The sequence below is a fragment of the Hyaena hyaena genome, unplaced genomic scaffold, assembly GCF_003009895.1.
Source record: "Hyaena hyaena isolate Hyena2069 unplaced genomic scaffold, ASM300989v1 scaffold_284, whole genome shotgun sequence".
Lineage (NCBI taxonomy): Eukaryota > Metazoa > Chordata > Mammalia > Carnivora > Hyaenidae > Hyaena > Hyaena hyaena.
This window is the reverse complement of record NW_024080913.1, coordinates 1,805,369-1,826,795: the sequence shown is the minus strand read 5'-3', so window position 1 is coordinate 1,826,795 and position 21,427 is coordinate 1,805,369. Positions and strand designations below refer to the sequence as shown.

At 46.3% G+C, this 21,427-nt stretch overlaps 2 protein-coding genes across 3 annotated transcripts in view; one reads left to right on the top strand and one right to left on the bottom strand.

Annotated features, from left to right (window-relative positions):
- Positions 1 to 2,040: 2,040 nt before the first annotated feature.
- TDRKH (tudor and KH domain containing) lies at positions 2,041 to 18,733 on the top strand. Of its 2 annotated transcripts, none has more exons than XM_039246199.1 (14): positions 2,041 to 2,183; positions 10,115 to 10,263; positions 11,189 to 11,295; positions 12,767 to 12,956; positions 13,673 to 13,812; positions 13,916 to 14,225; positions 15,741 to 15,901; positions 16,081 to 16,253; positions 16,481 to 16,545; positions 16,803 to 16,954; positions 17,175 to 17,276; positions 17,498 to 17,594; positions 17,773 to 17,841; positions 18,029 to 18,733. In XM_039246199.1, the coding sequence occupies exons 2-13, from the start codon at positions 10,140 to 10,142 to the stop codon at positions 17,823 to 17,825; spliced, it is 1,674 nt and encodes a 557-aa protein (XP_039102130.1). In that variant the 5' UTR covers positions 2,041 to 2,183; positions 10,115 to 10,139; the 3' UTR covers positions 17,826 to 17,841; positions 18,029 to 18,733. The 2 variants fall into 2 exon arrangements, with proteins under 2 accessions (XP_039102130.1, XP_039102129.1); XM_039246198.1 differs by lacking the exon at positions 2,041 to 2,183 and adding an exon at positions 2,507 to 2,567.
- Positions 18,734 to 20,162: 1,429 nt separating this feature from the next.
- The window catches only part of OAZ3 (ornithine decarboxylase antizyme 3), a 3,630-nt gene continuing 2,365 nt past the window's right edge, over positions 20,163 to 21,427 (bottom strand). The window contains 2 exon segments of the mRNA XM_039246232.1: positions 20,163 to 20,408; positions 21,136 to 21,221. Coding sequence (XP_039102163.1) covers positions 20,266 to 20,408; positions 21,136 to 21,221 — 229 coding nt within the window. The 3' untranslated portion in view covers positions 20,163 to 20,265.

Below are 21,427 nucleotides of genomic sequence, written 5' to 3'. Positions count from 1 at the left end.
AGCTGCCACCTCCGCCTACCCCGCGCATGTGCGCTCGCAAAGCAAAAAAAAAAAAAAAAAAAAAAAATAAAAAAAAAAAAAAAAAAAAAAAAAATTAGTAAAATAAAAAATAAAAAAAAAAGAATTTCTTAATAATCTTAGTGAGAGATTTTTCTAAATATCATAGGAAGCCCGGAAGTTATTTTTAAAACGGTGACTTTGGGGTGCCTGGGTGGCTCAGTGGGTTAAGCTCCCCACTTTGGCTCAGGTCACAATCTCTCAGTTCATGAGTTCGAGCCCCAAATCTGGCTCTGTGCTGACAGCTCAGAGCCTGGAGCCTGTTTCAGATTGTTTCCCTCTCTTTCTGCCTCTCCCCCACTCACACTCTGACTCTCTCCCTCTCAAAAATAAACATTAAAAAATTATATAAAAAATAAAATGGTGACAAATTTAAATATATAAAAATGATAAAGATTTGCACAGCAAAACTGTCACCATAAGCAAAGTAAAAAGACACAGGACAAACTGAGAAAAGGGAAAACTATTTTTAACTTATATATGAACAGGGAGCAAATATTAAGACCTAATAACCAATAGAAATATGAACAAAGTATATGAACAATTTGCCAAAAAAATACAAGTCACTTAAACATATTAAAAGATGTTCAACCTGACTTAAAAGAAAGGGAAATTAAAATTACAATGAGATAACATTTACACTATGAGATTGCCAAAAATCAGAAAGCATACGTTATCAAACAGGTCCCTTGCATGCACTGCTGATGGGTGAAAGAATTTAAAGCTTCTGTGGAAGACAGTTTGGCAATACATACTATACTTTCCAATTTTTTTTTTTCAAACATCGCTGACTGAACGAAAATGAGAAAAGTCTTTGGAAGGGAGAGATTTTGCAAAATTGTATCTATCCAAATAAAAAACAATGCACACACTTTGCATTGTTTGACCTAGTATTTGCAATGCTAAGAATTTATTATACAGATATACAAGAGCCAAATGACATATACTTGGGCATCAATACGTGAAAAGACTGAGTAAACATATCTTAATATACTCCTTAGGCTTACCGTGAAACTTACTATGAAGCAAATATATGTGCTACTATGGTAAGCTATCTAGGCTACATAAAAGGAAACTGCAAAAACAGTATGGATAATAAGTTATCGACTGAGTAAAAAGTATGTATACATATAATATGCGCATATTTACTATAGAATATCTTGTGAAAATTTTACAAGAATCTGGTAAAACCGGTTGCCTCTTGAGGGACAGAAGACATTATTCACCATAATAACCTTTTGTGCCTACGAATTTTGTAGAATGTGTATTACTTACTCAAAACACACATTTAAAAAATTAATACAAAACAAAAACGTGAGGCCCCAAGGCATGGATCGCCTTAGCCGACCAAAGATACAATCTCGCGTTCGTTCAACATTCACAGGGCGTTAATCGTGTGTCGGGCACGTCAACAGAAGCTAATGCAAAAGCCCTCCTGGTCACCAGGAGCTCCCAACCCCGCGTCCCCGGGTGAGCCCGGGTGCGGAGGGGGGAGGGGTGGGGTGCGGGATCCAGCTCGAGAGTTTTGCGCAGAGGCGGTAGTACCGCCCAACCGTCTCCAACGGTCTAGGGTCCCGGACCGCAGCTGGAACGCCCGCTTCCAAAGAAAACCCCACCCCTTTTCCCGCGCCCCCCCCACCCCCCGGCTTGTGCCTTCGCGCTGGTCCCCCGACAGGTTTCCCTCCGTCCCTAGGGAAAGACGAGCATCACCCGCAGCTCCCTTACCACCGGGCGCTCGAACTCGGGTTCCTCTCCATCTCTCTTGCTGCCTCGTCCGTCCGCATCTGTTCACTCCTCCGCGCAGCATCTTTCCCCTCAACCTCTCCAACTCAACGCAGCCCGTTTTACGTGTTCCCCCAAAAATGTTTTCCATGCCGCCTGAGTCACTGCCCACAGCGCAGGACCGCAAAGGAAACAAGTGGCAGAGCATCGCTCATCAAGGAGGCTGCTTTCCCCACGCCGCTGGGCTGTGCAGTGACACTGGCTCTGCACAAAGGCAATAATTTTTTGCGAACGATGACACACTTGAGTGACTCCACGCCCTCGCACCTAGGTCCCAGCTTCTGGAGCGCTGATTTTCGCCGAGATTAGGGGAGGTGGAGGCTTCTTCGGTAATTGGCCTAGAGGTAGGCTGGAAGGATTCCTTGGAGCCTCTAATTGGCTGTTTAATTCTCAGCAGGTGCAATCTCAATTAAACGACGTCGGGTCTCTCCTGCCCCTATTGGCTGATGCGGTGGCCGGCTTTGAATTCCATCCGGGTAATTGGGTCTGAGCACGCAGCGGGCCCGTCGCTCAGGAGCAGCCCGCTGAGGGATTGGTTGCGGCTCGGCAAACGATTGGTCGGACTGTGAGCCGGGCGTTGATTGGTGTAGGCAGGCAGAGGGGGTGGGGATGAGGCGGCTGAAGCGCGGCAGGCGGGGCTTGGAATCGCTGTGCGAGTGAGAGAGGAGGCGACGGCCGCTGGGTGAGGTGCGAGGCGGAGCGCGCGACGGTCGACTCCAGGAGCTTTGGTAAAGGCGGGGACGCGGCGCGGAGGCTTGGGGAGTGCGAGAGGCTGAGCCTGGGGTGCCCGGGCCACCGGTAGGCGGGAAAATGGGGCCGAGCGAAGGGAGGCGTCCGAGGGTGGGGACAGCGGCAACCCGGGTCTGCTAACCGAATTGGAAGGACGTGCTCTGGCCCCACCATGACCCCGGTGGCGGAGCGTTCGCCCCAGGCCGGGGTGGGCTTCTGGCTGGTCTGAACCCCCCGGGCCATGGTGGGCTCCTCGCCTGGTCCGAACGCCTCGGGTCAGGGTGGGCTCCTCGGCTGGTCTGAACGCCCCGGGTCAGGGTGGGCTCCTTGGCTGGTCTGAACGCCCCGGGCCGGGGTGGGCTCCTCAGCTGGTCTTCTTTGAGACTGAGACCCACCATCCATTGATAGGTTTGCCTATCAAAAGTTTCTGCAGCTTTTTCTCTAATTATCTCTAATAGAATGACTCTTTCCGGTTAGAATAATCAGTTGGGGGTTCTGTTTGTTTCTCCAGTTTCCCTCCTTACTAATGCAGATATCCCCGCGGGTTTCGGCCGAAGTCTCCCGAGTCAAAGTTACATTTTTACTCTTTTCACAGCTTTGAGATGGGTTGATGTTTTTTTTTCACTCCCTGGTTAAAAATAAATGTAGCAAGGAGGGAACAACCGAATGAGCTGTTTCAGGTCCACAAGCCTATCCCTTCCCATGATTTAGCCGCTTTGTAGGTTCTGGGTATCAGGAGGTACTGGGATGAGAAATCTTTGCCTCCATAGAGCTTAGAGTGATTTAACCCCTAAATGATACTGTAGAAGTAAGCCTTTGCTGTGCATATCAGGTAGTTAGCAACTGTTTTCATGTCAGTGTCAAGAAATTTCAAAATTGGCTTTTACTGAAAACCGTTGTCTAGTTGCATTTCTCCCCTTGAAATGATCCACAGGTCTCTACTCCACTTCCCCTAGGAACTGTGGTTCCCAGTTCCAGCCTCCTTTTCACATTCAATTTGAAGTCATAAAATCAAACATGAGCTGGCATTGAGTACAATACAGTTGTATCTCCGTTAGTGCACATTATTTCCCACTTAGAGACACCATGTGAAATACGTATATTATAAATAAAGTCATACTTGATTAATCAAGTAGATACTCCTTTAGGACCTCACCCAACGCAGTGCAAACTTAATTTGTACTATGTGAAAAGGAGTTAAGTGACAATTAGCTTTTGATTCAAAGCAAAGTCCTGCAGTGAATTTATCCTGGTCATTCGTCTTCGCGCCACACACATCCCTTCCACCACCAAGTCATTAATATTCTCTCTCAGACATTGCATCTACCAGGTGTTCAAATGAGCAACCTGATGGCCAGCCCCCAGCTCACCCTCTGACCTCTCCGGAATCAGTTGCTAGGTTTTGTGTCTTCTGCCTGTCAGAACTCCCCTCCATCTCTATCACTAACACCTGGACTGGCCTGCGAATTGGTCTCTCTACCCCCACAGTTGCTGCCTTCAATTCATTCTCCTATAGACCATCATTAGTCAATATTTACAAGCAATGTATGTGTTAGGAAGGGGTCTGGAGTACTGTGGAAGCCCATAGTGGTGAAACCCACCCAAGCACGGAAGGTTGGGATTAAGGGAGGTTTGGCTGCAGAGCCAGAGGAATAGCAGATACATTTTGGCCTTGACCTTGATAGTTTCTGAAAAGGAGGGGAAATGCTGTGGTCTTCCAACCACATTGCATACTGCATTGTATGGAAATGACTGGTTAGCTGTTGTAACCTTAGGGAAATCCCTTTTATTTCCCTGGGGCTTGGTTTCCCCAGTTGGAACCTTGTAAGTGGAATCAGATCATCTCTTCCAGATGTAAAATTCTGTGATTTCTTAGGCATGAATTGCAGCCAGAACAGTGGTGGTAAACTGCTAAATGGCAGACAGCCCTCCAGTGTGGATGAAGTTACTGCTCTGGTTCACAAGCCTGGATTTGTTTCCCCAAAACTTCAACACCTATAGAACTCCTGCTTGTCAAGATAAAACCTTCCTTGCCTAATAGGAAGCCCCCTGAAGGAGCTACCAAGTCTGCTGGGACTGTTGTATCCCCTGGGCCATGTTCACAGGGCATACTCAGTGTTTAGTGGTTTGAACGCAGAAGATAAATTTGTATTTTAATGAGGTGGTTTTCAACTCTATGCCTTCTAAGAAACATTTTTCTTGCTCCTGCAGGCTGCTATATACATTAAGCAAGTGTTTCTATTGTCTTTGCCGTGCCTGTAATTAGTTGTTTTGGTGTTTGTCTTTCCTTCTAGACTTTAGTTCAGGGCAAGAATTCTATTCTACCTGTGTCCCCAATGCACAGCCCATAACCAAGAGCCAGCACTGTTTCAGGGAGGCCCATTAATAGTGAAGACCAGCTTTGCACTTTAGAAACTGTATGAAAAAATATATGCAGTAACCACTAGATAAAAGAAGTGAAATCTTTTCTAGATACCCAGAATAAACCATCTCTTCATATAAGAAAGTAGCTTGAGGTTCAAAAATTCAAGAATTTAAGCAAAAATCCTTATGAAACAGTTTGTTTCCTTTAGTGTATACAAGCATGATCCCACTCTGACTTTCATACATAGAGAGCAGCTAGAGGGTCTGTGTACAGCCTAGGGGGGAGGAAAGCTGATACTTTTTTTTAATCCAGTTAAGAAATGAACCCCCTAACTCAAACCCACATTAAATTCAATTCTTTTTTCCTACCCACTAAAGAAGGAAAAAATTCCCTTGTGTCTATACTGAATCTATGCTATATATGCTGGATCTACTCACTAAATAATTAGTTGCCTGGAATAACAAGACACTTGAAAAGGGTCACTCACCCAGGGAATACAAGGTTTTTTCTCTTCAGGGCATGAGTAGGCAAGAGAGTGAATTAAATTTGTTTAAAACTGTTGCCAAAAAGCATAGGTTTGGCAGACTTCTGAGACCAGATGCAGAATTCAGTACTCTGTTTAATAATAGGAAATCCAGCTACAGCCTTGACAGGACTTTTATCTATTCTTTTGGAATGAGATTTCTGTGGGCAGTCTTCTCTTTTCCTTCACTCTTCCTGAAAAGTTTTCAGGAAAAGCATGTTTAGAACCAAAGTTTTATCCCTAAGTAGGTCTTTTATTAATGATTTTTTTTTTTAGCCTTCCCAGGATACAACTGTTTTTTTTTTAAGGTTTAAAAAAAATTTTTTTTTTCTTGGATATCATAATCATTTGGGTGGGATTTTTGTACCTGGAGACGAATCATAGCATAAATTATATTTCCTCACTCATTTTAAAGCAAGTTTCATTAAAAGCCACACTGTGTTATACTAGGTTGTACTACCTGGAGATAGACACTGTCTTTAGTTTTTTACCCGCTACAGTGTTTTCCACCAGTATTTATTAATTTTGAATTGCCAAAAGACACCCAAGTACTGTTCTGAGAGTTTATGTGAAAGAAAAGGGGGAGGAGCTCCTAAAGACACTTTGTGAAGTTTTAAATATCCAAATAATAACCCAGACTCTGGGTGAGATATTAGGTGACCCAGCTAAGCATATATATTTCTCTGTAAAACCAGGTTAACATTTTCTACCTTACAGGATTGCATGAAGATCAACTAAAATAATGTATGGAAAGTGCCTCGTGGCATAGCAGCTACTCAGGACATTTATCTTTTCATCTTTGTCATCAATGCCACAGTAGCATTTAGCACATAGAAGTGCTTAATAAATGTGGTCGAGTGGCACTGCTAAATCAATCCAGTAGTCTAGGAGATACAGGCATACACAGTGCAAACAAGTGCTATCAGGGAAGTATCATTTACAGGACAGCATGAACTAAGAAGAAACTGACCCTGAACCAGCCAGGGAAATCCCACAGGCCTTGGGAGGAGTGTAGCAGTACATACGGCTGAGACTTAAGGAAGAGGTGTGTCGGAGGCCGCGCCGGCTCCGACAGGTCCAGGGGTCCCTGAAGGATGGACGGTGTCGGCGAAAGAGAATGAGAGAGCCCCGAGATTCTTTCTGATCACCAGGCAGGCATCTCTGTCCTGTCGGTTTTGGTATATTTATTTTAAGGTTCAGCAACAAGATGAAGTCATAGAAAGGAATTTCTTACAATGGGAGGCCTTTTGTGATATCAATTAACAGAATGTTCATAGTGAGAAACAGCATAACATACAAGTTAAATTGTATATAGATAAGCTAGGAGTTATTCTGTCTGGCCCTCAAGAAGATAAATGTTTCTGAATTGGTTTATTTGTGGAAACTAACATGGGGGCCCTAAATTGTCAGTCTTTGCACCCGGGTTTATGTTTTAGCTACTCTTATCTATCCTCATCCCAGTTGCCAGTTTAAGGGAGGGTGTTTGTGGAATGTAGGCCTTGAGGAAGGGACTGCTATGCTTCACCAATTAGCAAAGATATATGTAGTAACTTATGTTCTGCCCTGAAATAGGCTCTTTGTCTCAGGGCCAGGCTCAATTGTAACTCTTGTGTTCTTAACCCCTTAAGTCTTGGATCTGCAAGGCCCATAGGAAGAGCCTTTTGACAATTGCCCATAGAGCTTTCATCTAAAGTCTCTTTTGTAAAGGCAGGAATATGCTTTTCCTTATGAGGTATCTGTATTCAGAATATGGGTCTGATATGGAATTTTGTGAGGCCTGGTCAATTCCAGCAGGCTCATTTCCAGCATGAGCCAGTAGTAGCAGAAGGAGATACTAGTCTTCATTTCTCATGGCAGAAGCTGTGCAAACATTGCCATTTCCTTGCTGTGACTGCCATCCAAAGAGGCCGGTGTGGCTCCCGGAAGAGGTGGGGTTTTGCCAGGGAGGCCAGATGGTTTAAGGAGCATAAGGAAGACAAGTGACACGTGGGTCAGAGCAAGGCTGTATAGGCAAGCACGTCCTGTGCCCTCAGTAGCAGTGGGGTTAGAATATAAGGCTGTGAAGGCAGTAGGCAGAGATCACCTTATAAAGAACCTCTCGTGCCATTAATGACTTTTCATGTAAGCAACAGTTGTTACAAATGGTTATTGATTGGCTACTGTGTGCTAGGCCCTGAAGAATGAAACAAAACATTCCTGCCCTGTAGAATTTACATTCCAGTGGGTATACCATCAAAGTGAAGACCTCACAAGTCATTATAATTACTTTGGCATATGATCATAGTGAGATTGAAAACCACTGGAAGGTTTTGAGTGGAAGAGTAACATTTGACTTAACTCCCGCTGTTGAGAATAAACTGGACAGTGGCAAATGCTGGGATATAACTGCGATAATCTGGGCAAGAGCTAGTGATATTTAAAGCAGATGGTGGTCATAGCACTGGAGAGTTAAAAAGCAGATAGATTCTGGATAATTTGAAGGAATGAATAGGATTTGTTGATAGGCTACAGGTGCTATTTGAGGGTAACTAAAAGAATGGAGTTGCCATTTATTTACTCAGCCAAGACCGCAGACAGTGTTGTACCTGTTGAGTTTGAGTTTGAGATGCCTATTAGACATCCAGTGGAGATATTGTCTCATAGGCAGTTATGTATACAAACCTGCAGTTCAGGAGAATGATCCTAACTGGATCTATGAATTTGGGAGTTCTCAGCATAAAGATGGAGTTTAAAGCCAAGCTGTGAATGAAATTTGGCAAGATCACCAAGGAAGTGAGGTAGAACCCAGGAGAGGCGAGGGCAAAGGACAGAGCCCTAGGGCACTACTATTTAGAGGTTACACAGAAGAGTAGGAAACCAATAGAGCAGCCAGGAAGGGGAAAGGGAAATGAGGAGAGTGCTGTCATGGAAGCCAAGTGAAGAAAGGGCCTGTGAGCAGCGGGAGTCCCCAGCTGTGCCAGATGTGGGGGCAAGGACAGGTTTGAGTGAAGATCAAAAATTGACCATTGGACTTAGCGATGTGAAGTCACTGGTGACCTTGGCAAGAGCAGCGGGCGTGGGTTCAAGAAGAGAAATTGAGCAAAGAAGTACTGGCACTTGTGAGTTTTCCTGTAAAAGGAAGGGAAGAAATGAGAAGTATTTGTAGGAATAAATAGAATCAAAAGTTTTTCTTTAAGAAACAAGAAACAGTGGCATGTTTGTTGATGGAAAGATCCAGTAGAGAGGAAGACATTAACAATGCATGAGAAGCAAGGAGAGCAATGCTTTTATGAGAGAGACTTCAGTGCCCAGAGCAGAGACCCGTTCATCCATAGCCACAGGAGAGAAGGTGGGGAGGGATTTGGGCATAGAAAGAAGTAGGTGGGTAAATGTGGTGGAACTTAGTTAATATTTTCACTGAATGCTCTACTTTCTCAGTGGCATAGGAAGTGAAGGGGACATGATTTGAGAGAGAGGATGGAGAAGGAGGCTCTAGAGGCTTGAGAAGAGACAGTATGAATTGTCTGGGAGGGTGAGAAAGATTATGGAATAAGGAAATATAGTGGAGATGTTAAGATTAGCTGGGCAGCAAAATGAAGAGACAGAGGTGGACTAAGAGGAAGAAGGCCATTGCAGTGGTCTGCATGGGCTTTGATGAGCTTCTGAATCAGTCGGGTGCAATGTTTTTGGAGCTACTAGCATATAGGTAGTAGTTAAAGCTGCAGGTGTGGATGAAATTGCCCATAGGCAGCAGAGTGACAGTAGCAGTGGACAGAGACCACAGGAAAACAAGACCAAAATCACAAAGGTACCTCCAAGGCAAGAGGAGGAGAAACCAAGAGAAGACAGGGCACAGAGGTAAGATCAGGTAGGGCTTTCTATGTGCCATCTACCTGGGACATTGTCGTTTCGGTGAAGGAGCTGGGCAGACCTCCTTCTAGTGTTAGCCGAGGAATGACTAGAAATCAGGAGTATAGAAAAAAGAAGAAAATGAAGTAGAAGTGGCAGAGCCTAGAAGGAGGGGAGAGCCTGAAATGGCCTGGAACGCTATTCCTTGCAGAGACAACAGCGTCTAGAAAGGCCTAGAGACATGGAAGGGCACTGACAAGGAATTTGAAGCAGTCTGATGTGAAATTTAAATGTTTATTTTTGTAATGTCTGATTCATTTGATTATTTTTTGTTCCTCTTATAAAATTGTGACCAATGTATAGCCCTTTCTGGGAGGGGGAAGGAATGAAGTATGGCGGTGTTGTGTGTGTCCCTTAGCAACTTTTAAAAATTACCCTGAGACCTTTTACATAAAATAGATTGGGGGGGGGGGGGCTTGATCTGGGAAGGTCAGCAGTGTTCTTTTTTTTTTTTTTTTTTTTTTTTTTTTTTTTTTTTTTTTTTTTTTTTTTTTTTTTTTATTTTGAGAGAGAAAGAGCAGGACAGCATGAGCNTCTGAAACAGGCTCCAGGCTCTGTGCTGGCAGTCAGCACAGAGCCCTACGCAGGGCTCGAACCCACGAACCGCGAGATCATGACCTAAGCGAAAGTCGGACGCTTAACCGACTAAGCCACCCAGGCGCCCCAGCAGTGTTCTTTTTAATAATATTGACATATGTTCCCATGCTTCTCTGCCAGTTGTAAAGGTGTGGTATGAAAACTCCTTCTTTTCCCTCATTTGCTTATTTCAGGATATAAATCAGAATACAGCAGAAAATGTCCACTGAACGAACTTCTTGGACAAGTTTGTCTACTATTCAGAAAATAGCACTGGGCCTTGGGATCCCAGCCAGTGCAGCAGTGGCCTATATCCTATACCGCAGATACAGGGAAAGCAGAGGTATGTGGACCCCCTGGCTATAAATATGGAAATGTTCAGACTGTGCTCTGGCCCCTTGTTAAGTTGAAATGAAAATTTTCTTGTTGGGCTTTCTGTGAGGGAGTCTTTGAAACAGTTTGGTTTCTTTTTTGTGTTCTTAATGTGAAGCTGGTCTATGGAATAAAGAACTACTCATTCTATTATCTGTTCCCTTCAGCAAGAGCAGCACTACAATGGGTCCTTTTTCTTTTTTAGTGTCTATAGATAGTAAAGAGTATACGCTTATCTTTTTAATAATCGCTTTTTCTTTAATGTTTATTTTTGAGAGAGAGAATGTGCACACAGGTGGTGGGAGGAGCAGAGAGAGCGGGGGAGAGAATCTGAAGCAGGCTCCAGGCTCCAAGCTATCAGCTCAGGACCTAACATGGGCTCAGACCCACGAACTATGAGATCATGACCCAAGCTAAAGTCAGACACTTAACCAACTGAGCCACCCAGGTGCCCCATATACTCTTAGCTTTTTTGTATGCTTTTTGTATTTAGTCGTTAGAAAGCCAGCCATGGGGCCCAGTTTCCCCATAGGCTGAACCTAGAGAAAGGATTTAGATACAAACAAGTTCTGAGCCCAGTGGACTCATTGGGCAGCCTTTAGCCTTCATTCTTTTCCAGGAGTCATATCTTGTGAGACACTGTTTGCCCTAAATCCAGCACCCCTTCTGTGCAAAACCAACTGATTTCCCCATTTTAGCATCTGAAACAGTATCCAAGAGACCATGCCCATCTTCTGGGACCCTCTAATTCCTACACCATTGCTACTTCCCTTTGTCATTATGGTTGAGATCCTTAGTCTATCTCATGGATCAGTTTCTGAAACCTAGTTTCAGGGGAGGGCTGGGGCACCTTGGATGCTATCTAAGTCTGATCTCATGACCCGTGATCTATGCAGAAGAGCGGCTGACATATGTTGGGGAGGATGACATCGAAATAGAGATGCGAGTTCCCCAGGAGGCTGTAAAGCTCATCATTGGCCGGCAAGGAGCCAATATCAAACAGGCAAGTATGTAAGCAGGCATTTGGCTTCCCAGGGATTGATTCTGCTTAATAACTTCTTGCTTCCCTCCTCTGTCCCCATTCCACAGAGGCCACCCACACTATGTAGGTCTTTAAAAGAAAAAATAAAGCAACATTTAGCTAACTATGCTTTTTTCCTTCTAATGAGGAATACTCTCTAGAGAATGAATGACTTAGCTTGAAATGGGGAATTTTTTTTTTTAATGTTATTTCTGAGAGAGAGAGACCGACAGCATGAGCAGGGGAGGGTCAGAGAGAGAGGGAGACACAACCCGAAACAGGCTCCAGGATCTGAGCTGGCTGTTAGCACAGAGCCTGATGCAGGGCTCGAACCCACGAACCATGAGATCATGACCTGAGCCGAAGTCGGACGCTCAACCGACTGAGCCACCCAGGTGCCCCTTGAAACGGGGATTTTTAAAAAATGTTTATTTTAGAGAGGTAGAGAGAGAGTGCGCGTGCACTCCTGAGCAGAGGAGCAGCAGAGAGGGGAGCAGATCCTTAGTGGGCTCTGTGCTGACAGCAAAGAGCCTGCAGTGGGGCTCGAACTCACAAAGGGTGAGAGTATGACCTGAGCCACAGTCAAGACATTTAACTGGCTGAGCCACCCAGGTGCCCCTGAGATTTTTTTTTTTCTTTTTGATGTTTATTTTTGAGAGACAGAGTGTAAGCAGGGAAGGGACAGAGAGAAAGGGACACACAGAATCCGAAGCAGGCTCCAGGCTCTGAGCTGTCAGCACTGAGCCTGACATGGGCTCGAACTCACAAATCATGAGATCATGACCTGAACTGAAATCCGACATTCAACCAAGCCACCCGGGCACCCTGGAAGGGGAGTTTTTGATTGCATGATTCTCAACTTGGTGTATGTAGCCCATCCATTCTTTTCTATGGAATTCATGAGCTCTCATTAATTGACTGTAAATGTTGAATTGCCTATTGTTCTTATTATCTATTCAGTTGGAATATCAAAAAAACAAAATATTTGATTCTCTGATCCAAATAAAATGAGAGGGAAAGAGGGTTCTAAATACAAGGAGAGGAGCACCTGGGTGGGTCAGTTGGTTAAGCATCCAACTTCGCTCAGGTCTTGCAGTTTGTGAATTTGAGCCCCACGTGGGGCTCTCTGCCGACAACTCTGTGCCTGGAGCCTGCTTCAGATTCTGTGTCTCTCCTGCCCCTCGGCCCCTCTCCCATTTGCTCGCTCGCGCTCTCTCAAAAATATTTTAAAACAATTTTTAAGACAGAAACTTGTGAATGAACTGTTATTTGAGGTTACCTTTGTCAGTCAGTAGTTACCTTTCATTAGTACACATAGTTGAGGACTGCTTATAGCATCTTGATTTAACTGATAACTGCCCAGTTCCAACTACCTCCAGGGTCAGAAGTATACCTAGCCAACCAAAATGGCAGCTCTTCCAGCTCAGACTGCCACGTATCCTTTTCTCTGCAGCTGCGGAAACAGACAGGCGCTCGGATTGATGTGGACACGGAGGATGTAGGCGATGAGCGGGTGCTGCTGATCAGCGGGTTTCCTGTTCAGGTGTGCAAGGCCAAAGCCGCCATCCACCAGATCCTGGCAGAGAATACCCCCGTGTCTGAGCAGCTCTCGGTTCCACAGAGAGCCGTGGGCAGGATCATAGGTACCACTGGGCAGCTTCCTCTGCTGGTTCCTTTCTCTTTCGCCTCTGCCTTCCTTTCACACCTTACCAAGGGATTTTCCTGGACTACTTCCCCTTAACCTTATGGGAGGTGGAGGGGGGAGACAGGGACATTGAGACCAGAGCTTACTTTTTTACAGAAGCAGTGGTAAACCAAACCCATTACCCCAAGGAGCTATGTGATCTGAACCTTGCAAATAGGTTCTATAGGGTTCGGGTAAATGTATTTCTCTCGTAATAGATTTTGAAAGTGAAGCTAAGCCTGGTTATATTTATCCCAGGTCTTTCAAGATCGTGCCCTTCTAGAGAACACCTCCTATGTCTTCCCCTAGAGCACTCTTTATGCTGCTCTTAGGGGCAGAGGAACGTCCATTCCTGGTTCAGCGCCTCTCACACTGTAGGAAATCTTTTGGTAAAGCGCAGATGTAAAGTGTGCTCAGTGCCCAAACAATGGAAATGACCTGAAGCGCACTCGATGTTTAGAGTGTGAGTAAAGCAGAAAGAAGGTCGTCCCTGTTCCCCTTCATATGTGAGGGTTGCAATAGCTCCTGCTTTCTATTCAGTCTATTCAATATCTTACTTTCTGTTCACTTTGAAATTAGGAACTGACTCTCCTAGTATATGCAAAACAGTGATTTTTCTAGTAGTTAAGGTTGGCCAGGAGGGAAGAACAGGGTTTTATGTGTTTTTCAATGCAGGGAGGGGTGGCGAGACCATTCGTTCTATCTGTAAGGCCTCTGGAGCCAAGATTACCTGTGACAAAGAATCAGAGGGGACGCTGCTACTATCAAGGCTTATAAAAATCTCCGGAACACAGAAGGAGGTGGCAGCAGCCAAGGCAAGTAGCTAATAGACTTGAATTGTGTCCAAGAATAAGAAGAATCCTTTACTCCATCCTGGGTCAATATCTGGCCACATAGATCTCCTCTCGTTTTCCACAGCATTTGATACTGGAGAAAGTTTCCGAAGATGAAGAACTTCGGAAGAGAATTGCTCATTCTGCAGAAACCAGAGTCCCACGCAAGCAGCCAATCAGTGTGAGGAGAGAGGAAGCGGTGGAGTCTGGAGCTGGAGAGCCAGTTCTGTGGAAAAGCCCCAAGCCGGAGCCGGCTACACTGCTGGGAGCTCCTCCCCGACAAGGAGGCGGTGACATGGCTATTGAAGGTCCAGAAGGTGCTTGGGAGAAACCCAATGGTGACAGCTTTCAGAACCCTGGAGCCCAGACCAGTCCAGAGATGTCCATGTTTGAAAGTATGTAACATTTGCCATGTGGAAGGTGGAAACACTGGCTCACATAACCCAAGATAGGAAGCAGTAAAAGTAATCTGGGGTTTTTTGTTTTTTGTGTTTTTTTTTTTTGGTTGTTTTTTTTTTTTAATTTCTAGGAGAGAGAGAGAGACAGCGTGAGTAGGGGAGGGTCAGAGAGAGAGGGAGACACAGACTCTGAAATAGGCTCCAGGCTCTGAGCTGGCAGTCAGCACAGAGCCCGACGCGGGGCTCGAACCCACGAACTGCGAGATCATGACCTAAGCGAAAGTTGGACACTCAACCGACTAAGCCACCCAGGCGCCCCAGTAATCTGTTTTCTTGACTGCACTTAGGAGCGTCTTCACAGAAGTCCTTTTGTGTGGCAATACTTTACCTGGGTTACTACTAAACATAGTTTCTGGAACACAGACCAGCTAGTGATGGAGAATGATAATAGAAATATACTAGTTAACAGGAAACTGGTTTGAGTAATATATTAAGTAATTGAATTTACATGGTGTTCATTCCCAAACAGAGTTATTAAACAAGTAATATACTCAGCCTGGTATTTTTTTTGGCCTATCTCATTACTCTTTTTTATTTATTTTTTAACTTATTTTTTTTTTATTTTTTTTTAATGTTTTTTATTTATTTCTAGGAGAGAGAGAGAGACAGCGTGAGCAGGGGAGGGTCAGAGAGAGAGGGAGTCACAGACTGAAACAGGCTCCAGGCTCTGAGCTGGCAGTCAGCACAGAGCCCGACGCGGGGCTCGAACCCACAAACCACGAGATCATGACCTAAGGGAAAGTCGGACGCTTAACCGACTAAGCCACCCAGGCGCCCCTCTCATTACTCTTTTTTAAAAGTCACCACCATTCAAGAAGGATGAAGAGATTGTGAGCATTCTCTTCTGTGCATAGATTTTGGGGTGGACAGGGAAGCCCCTAAGAGGTTCGTAGGCTTGTTTGGGGTCACACGACAAGTCAGTGATAGAATAGGATCTGGAGCTGGCCACACCTTTCCATCAGTCTGTGCTGCAGTTATGACTGACGTCTGATTTCAATACGTGGCAGATGATGGGGTGTAAACCCTGATTGCTCAGTTACATAGAAAGGTGCTCAGCTCAGCACCTTTTTCAGGATGTTCTATGAATCATCCAGTTGTCCCTGCAGCCAGTTTTTAAATGGTACTAGCCACTGAGCTATTTTTGTAGCTCTTCTGATGGAGTCTCCCCACCCCCCCTTTTTTTTTTAAGAGCACCAGCAGAGGAGAGGAGCCAGGGGGCTGGCGGGGGGGAAAGAATCCTAAGTAGGCCTCATGCTGAGTGTGGAGCCTGATGTGGGGCTCTATCCCACAACCCTGGGATCATGACCTGAACTGAAATCAAGAATGGGATGCTCCACCCACTGAGCCACCCAGACGCCCCCAGTCTCCCCATTTAATCCATATAGTTTTAATGTGGTCACCAGGTTATATGGTGAGGATCCTGCAGCTTGCGTTGCTTATCCCTGTGTTTAGTCCCTAGTCCTGACTTTAGTTTCCATGCCGACGAGTTTCTGGAAGTCTACGTCTCTGCCTCCGAGCACCCCAACCACTTCTGGATCCAGATCGTTGGCTCCCGCAGTCTGCAGCTGGATAAGCTCGTCAGCGAGATGACCCAGCACTATGAGCGCAGTCTAGTGAGTTGCCGGAGGGACAGGGTCAGGTTTGACAAAAAAGGGTCCTGTCTTTTTTATTGTGAGATGTTCTCTTTTTTCCCTGGGGAGCATCTACTTGTTCTTTCTCCTTCTGGTATTTACTGCTTATCTGTTTTTAGCCGGCTCATCCTAACCCTCCCAATCCTGATCCCCTCGTGCAGCCTGAAGACTTGACTGTGCACGTTGGAGACATTGTAGCAGCTCCTTTGCCTGCAAATGGTTCCTGGTACCGAGCTCGGGTCCTTGGCACTTTGGAGAATGGGAACCTGGACCTGTACTTCGTTGACTTTGGAGATAATGGAGATTGCCCACTGAAGGACCTCCGGGCCCTCAGGTCAGTGTGGAGGCCAGGGTGGAGTCCCCACTACTAACTCAGCCCAGGCCATGGTGGATGGTGTGCTCCTGGCACTCCTCACTGGGTGGGGGGTGGGGCGGGGGAAGAGAGCCTATTGACAGAGAATAGATGATCTTCTGAACTGGGTTCCTGGTGATGTCTAGAAACAAAGACTGTAAGAGACCCTTCTGGCACTGGGATTCTAATTTCAGTTTCTTTCACTTTAGGAGTGACTTCCTTAGCCTTCCATTTCAAGCAATAGAATGTAGTCTGGCACGGATCGCCCCCTCAGGTAAATTGGTCACAATGCCTATTGACCTTGCCTCCAATAAAATAACTTTTGTATAGCACTTGGAAGGATTTCTCACATTCCAGGCTTTTTGAGCTCTAGGGGCTCAGGTGTGTTTTCCTTCCCAGCAGTAGAAAGCAGTCACTGGGAACATGCCTGGCAGGCAGACGTGGTGCCTTCAGGAGTAAAGAGGTAGCCCCGGTTCCCTTCCAGGGCATAATCTCTCCCCTTCTCAGGCTCTCCCTGCAATCTTTTGCCAGGTGAACAGTGGGAAGAGGAAGCTTTGGATGAGTTTGACAGACTCACTTACTGTGCTGACTGGAAGCCCCTGGTGGCTAAGATCTCCAGCTATGTCCAGACTGGGATCTCCACGTGGCCCAAGATTTACTTATATGATACTAGCAATGGGAAGGTATGACAGGGTCCACTCATCACTGTCTCTTCAGTGTATTGTATCATCGGTCACTTTTTCTTTCCCAGAAACCCTTCTCTGATAGTACTCCTGCCTCCTAAGATCTTGCTTACTAAAGGACTGTCTTTCTTTAAAGTCTCAATCCTCACCCTTCTGCCCTGGTTCCTCAGACATACCCCCCTCTACAGGGAACATCATTCCTTTTCATTTTTCTTTTCAGAAACTTGATATTGGGTTAGAATTAGTTCGTAAAGGATATGCGGTTGAGCTTCCCGAAGACATGGAAGAAAACAGAGCCATCCCAGACATGCTGCACAATGTGGTGAGTACAGGTCAGGTGCTGCTCCAGGGCGGGGCTGCTTTGAGAGACAGGGCGGCTTCTGGTCACACGGGATGTTTGGTGGAGGGCTTTCCTAAGGAGGCATCCTTGTTCCTCTCAGCAGTCTACCTCCACTCCCTTAACCAGGCTGTGGGCAAAACGATAGGGTGGCCTCTACCCTTCACACCAGCCAGTTCGGTCTCTGTCTCATCTTCATCCCTCAGACCACAGAAACGGACGTCTCTCTCGGCAGTATGTTCCCTGAGCCCAAGAAGAGCCCTGGAGAAATGGCAAACACCCTGTCCTGCCTCAGCTTGTCAGGTACAAACCACATTTCCTCCCCGGAGCGTCTTTGGGAGTTCTGGTTTCTGGTGGTCTCTCCAAACCAAGGGACGGGGTTAAGACTTAGCTCTTAAAAGGGGCCCCTGAGCACCAAGTAGCCCGTTTTCCCCGAGTCTCCATGGCTGTGCCTAACCTCCTCTTCGTTCCTGCTGAGCAGAAGCTGCCTCCATGTCTGGGGATGATAATCTTGAAGAGGACTACTTACTCTGAAGCCTGGCTCTGCCGCGTGAGTGCAACTGCCCTCTCTCTCTAGCCCCAGGGAAGTAACTAGGGGGACAGCTTTGTCCTGCCCCCTTCCCTTCTTCACACTACTCTCCCTTCCCCTCCCTGTCTTCACATGACTCTGCTGCAGTTTCACTCATTCTCAGGTTGAGCCCTTTCAAGCTTTTGTGTCGGTGTGTTTGTCTTGGCAGGATTTGGGGCCTGGAGAGAGGCGCCTATGATAAATGGATCTATGCAGTCCTTTCTCCATGACCGACATGATCTGGCTTGCTGTGGACCAAATGCATGCTCCCCTTCTGTTGGACTACCAGAAAGAGTGTGGGGTAGAGCAGGGGACAACTACATGTCCCTTCTCCATATGCCCAACACTGTCTTCTTCAGAGTTTGCTTCCAGGCTGCTCAGCGTCTGGTCCGCTATCTGCTGGCGATTACTGTGTGCTTTTGCAAGGCTGTGTCCTTTTTGAGGCTGGAAAGCAGCCAGGAGTTGGTCACCGGAGGTGATGATTCTGCAGACTTCTGACTCACCTCCTCAGGTGACTGTTAGTTACAGGAGGTTTTTTGAGTGGTTAGCTCAAAGACCACAGTTGACTTGGGAGGCGCAGGCAAAAGTCAGTAGGATTGTATTTAACAGTCTCAGGAAATGGGAGAACACTGCCTCCCAGCCTCAACTGCTGATAGGTTATTGGAGATCGGTTTTCTGAAACAGTGCTCCAGCCATTTCCCTGTTAACTTTGGTTAAAATACAAGTTAGACCAGGAGAGAGCGGCTCAAGAAATACTCTAAAGTGCTAGTGTAGTGTCTGTAGACACACACCTCCATAAAGTGAACGAGAACTTTCGTAGCTGTTTAAGTCATTTGTGGGGTTCTTTGATGAATAAAGTTCTCTAGAAAATGATCTAAAACTAAATGTTGGTTGAATCAAGGTAGACGCAGGATTGTGGCTATCTCCTGCACCTAAACCTGGTGGAATTTGTTACACGCCTTACGTGGAGGGCCCGTCTTTGAACCAAGTGTCCATCCCTTGCACAGATCTGTCCTTTCCCTAAAGGTATTTCAGAATTAACCATTCACAGAGAACCAAAGCATTTTAGGTTTGGGCTTTGTAAGTGAGGACCCCACCCAAACTAGAAGCTTGGAAGAGGCCTGGGTTCTGGTAGGTCTCCTGTGCCCTCACTGGAAGCCTTTTGGGAGCCCTGTCTCCACGTACCCCTGCTTCACGGCCAGGGCCGTGCAGCCAGCGAGCGCTGCGGAAGTGACTGGGCGGCAGGGGCTCTAAGTGCATATGTGGGTGGGGGGACAGTGGCCGATGAATGGGAGGGCTTTTTAAGGATCTGTAAGATGAACTCCAAAACTTAAAACTGGCACAGAAGGATGCCCCATGCACAGTTTTGTTCTTCCAACCTAGGGTTAGGGACACCTAGCCATACTCTGGGTTCCCATCACCATGGTTTTCAAAATTTATTTTCTCAAAAAAATCTCAGTACCGTGTGGTAGAGAAAGGTTCCCGTGAAGGAGCATCTCTGATGGGTTTGTGGGATCTCTGAAGACTTATCCGGGAAGGGCTGCCATTGATCTGAGCAGGGTTCACACCTTGGCCACAGTGAACTCGCCCCCAAAGCAGGCTCGGCCCTGGGCTTGGCACTGCTCCACGACAGGGTCATGAGGCCTACTAGTCAGTCACCAGGCTCCTCGGACCCCTGGCCCTTAAAGGGGGCCCAAATGTAAATCATGTGTAGGGCTTGTTGCTCAGGAAAAGGAGCAGTGCTTCAGTTGCAGCTGTGGCTTCTTACCGTGCACACGAGGCTCTTCCTTTTGTGTAGCTGTTGCGTCCCCGCCCCGCAGCTCACTCATGTCCCAGCTGGATGGGCTCCAGCACACCCCTGCCCTGCCCTTGTCTGGATGCCCTCTTTTAGCCCTTATTTCTCATTTTGTCCTTTGAACTGCTCTCCTTGAGCCAAAGTTGTGGGATCCAGGTACCTTCTTGGGTTTCCTCCACATCCAAAGAGAAGGAATTTGTGCTGATCTCTAATTTGAACTGAAGTACATGAAGGAAAAACTCCCAACGAGGCTTAAGTTTTTCTCACTTTCCTAGTGCCTGGTTTTTGCTCTTGGCAAGTACACAGTTAACAACGGTTAGACTAAGTGAATGGCTTTAGGAGCAGGGGGAAAAGCAAAAGAACCTAAAGTCCTTGGCTCCCTTCCCTCTCTGGTCTTTTCCATCATTAAACGTTTATCCTACAGTGAATCCAGCTCTGTGAGGCTCACGGTCCACTACAGCCAACCCCACTCCCTTCCCCACCCCCACCCCCCACAAATAGTGAACGCTTGCAGATTGCACTACCCTTTATTCCTAAGATGGAACGTGTCCTGAGTCACATCCTGGGTCCCATTTATCAAGGCTCCCAGCCCTCAGTAGGAACAGGCATGTTCAGGGAGGCTCACTGGGCAGGTGGCCTAGTTCCCTTTCAAGGGCATACACCATAAAGATGACATTGTCCCAGGGAGGGAGGGCAGGGTGATCTGGTCTGACCACTTGAAAGCCCATGTAGCTGAAGGCCCGAATTAGGGCACCTGTGAAAAGAAAAAATTAGAACATTCTTTGAGGCTCTATACTGGATTGGGTTTCTTTAACTAGGGAGTGCCTGGGGGGAAGCCATGTAGTGTGGCATTAGGGTGATAGGCTTTAGACTACAGACCTAGACTCCACCCCTGGTTCCAAGGTTTGCTAAGCTTTGTGACCCTGTACACGTTATCCTTTCTGAGCTTTAGTTTCCGCATTTATAAGATGGTGATCACAGGACCTTCCTCACAGAACTTGATTAAAGGAGAGGATGTTCATGAAATGCCTAACACAATGGTGGGGTGCTGAGCTCTTGCCCATCTTGTCCTCTGTCCCACAGAGTATGAGGGAGGAGGTCTAGTGCTCCAAGCATCTGGATAAATCCATTCCTATCCTGGCCCTACACCCAAGCATTTCACACTCTAGATGCTTAATACACCTGAGGTTCTTTCTGTCCTATCAGCTATGTGCCTTGAGTAGTTCTGTGTTAATGTCCCTAGCGCTCCTTCAGTCTGGCTTCTCAAATCTACCTTCAAGGCCTTCCTCATAATCCAAGTGTAATTTGAGTTAACAGAATGTTAGGTGCCTCATTTCCTTGGAATGGGGGTGGGAGGTGATGGTGGTTAAATCCCTGAAATGCATATGAGCGTGATCTTTTTAAAACAATGGGGGAAGAGGGTCCTCCTACAAAGGAAAAGTTGCTGTCCCCACAGGCCCAGAAGGACTGCCAGTCCCCACCTCTGTCATTCCGGTTGTTCTTGAAGCTTACAAACACCGAGTCCACATTGGTCTTCTCTTCCACATACTCCAGTGTTGCAGTCAAACTAGGGGCCAGAGAGAGGGATCCTAGTTGATGAAATGTTTCGTGAATTCAAAACCCGAAAACCTACTGGAGTTAGAAGAAATCTCATTGCTCAATTTTTTCCTGACCCAAGCCAGGAGATGAAAGTTGGTAAACTTGTGTAGCTAAACTTTTCTCTGAAGCCCAGGACTGTACACAACAGACTGACATCCATGCGGGGGGGGGGGG

Coding starts and splice junctions, on each gene's coding strand:
- TDRKH (XM_039246199.1), top strand. CDS start 10,140: ATGTCCACTGAACGAACTTCTTGGACAAGTTTGTCTACTATTCAGAAA. Junction 16,955..17,174: donor ATGATACTAGCAATGGGAAG/GTATGACAGGGT, acceptor TTTTCTTTTCAG/AAACTTGATATTGGGTTAGA. Junction 17,595..17,772: donor GTCCTGCCTCAGCTTGTCAG/GTACAAACCACA, acceptor CCTGCTGAGCAG/AAGCTGCCTCCATGTCTGGG.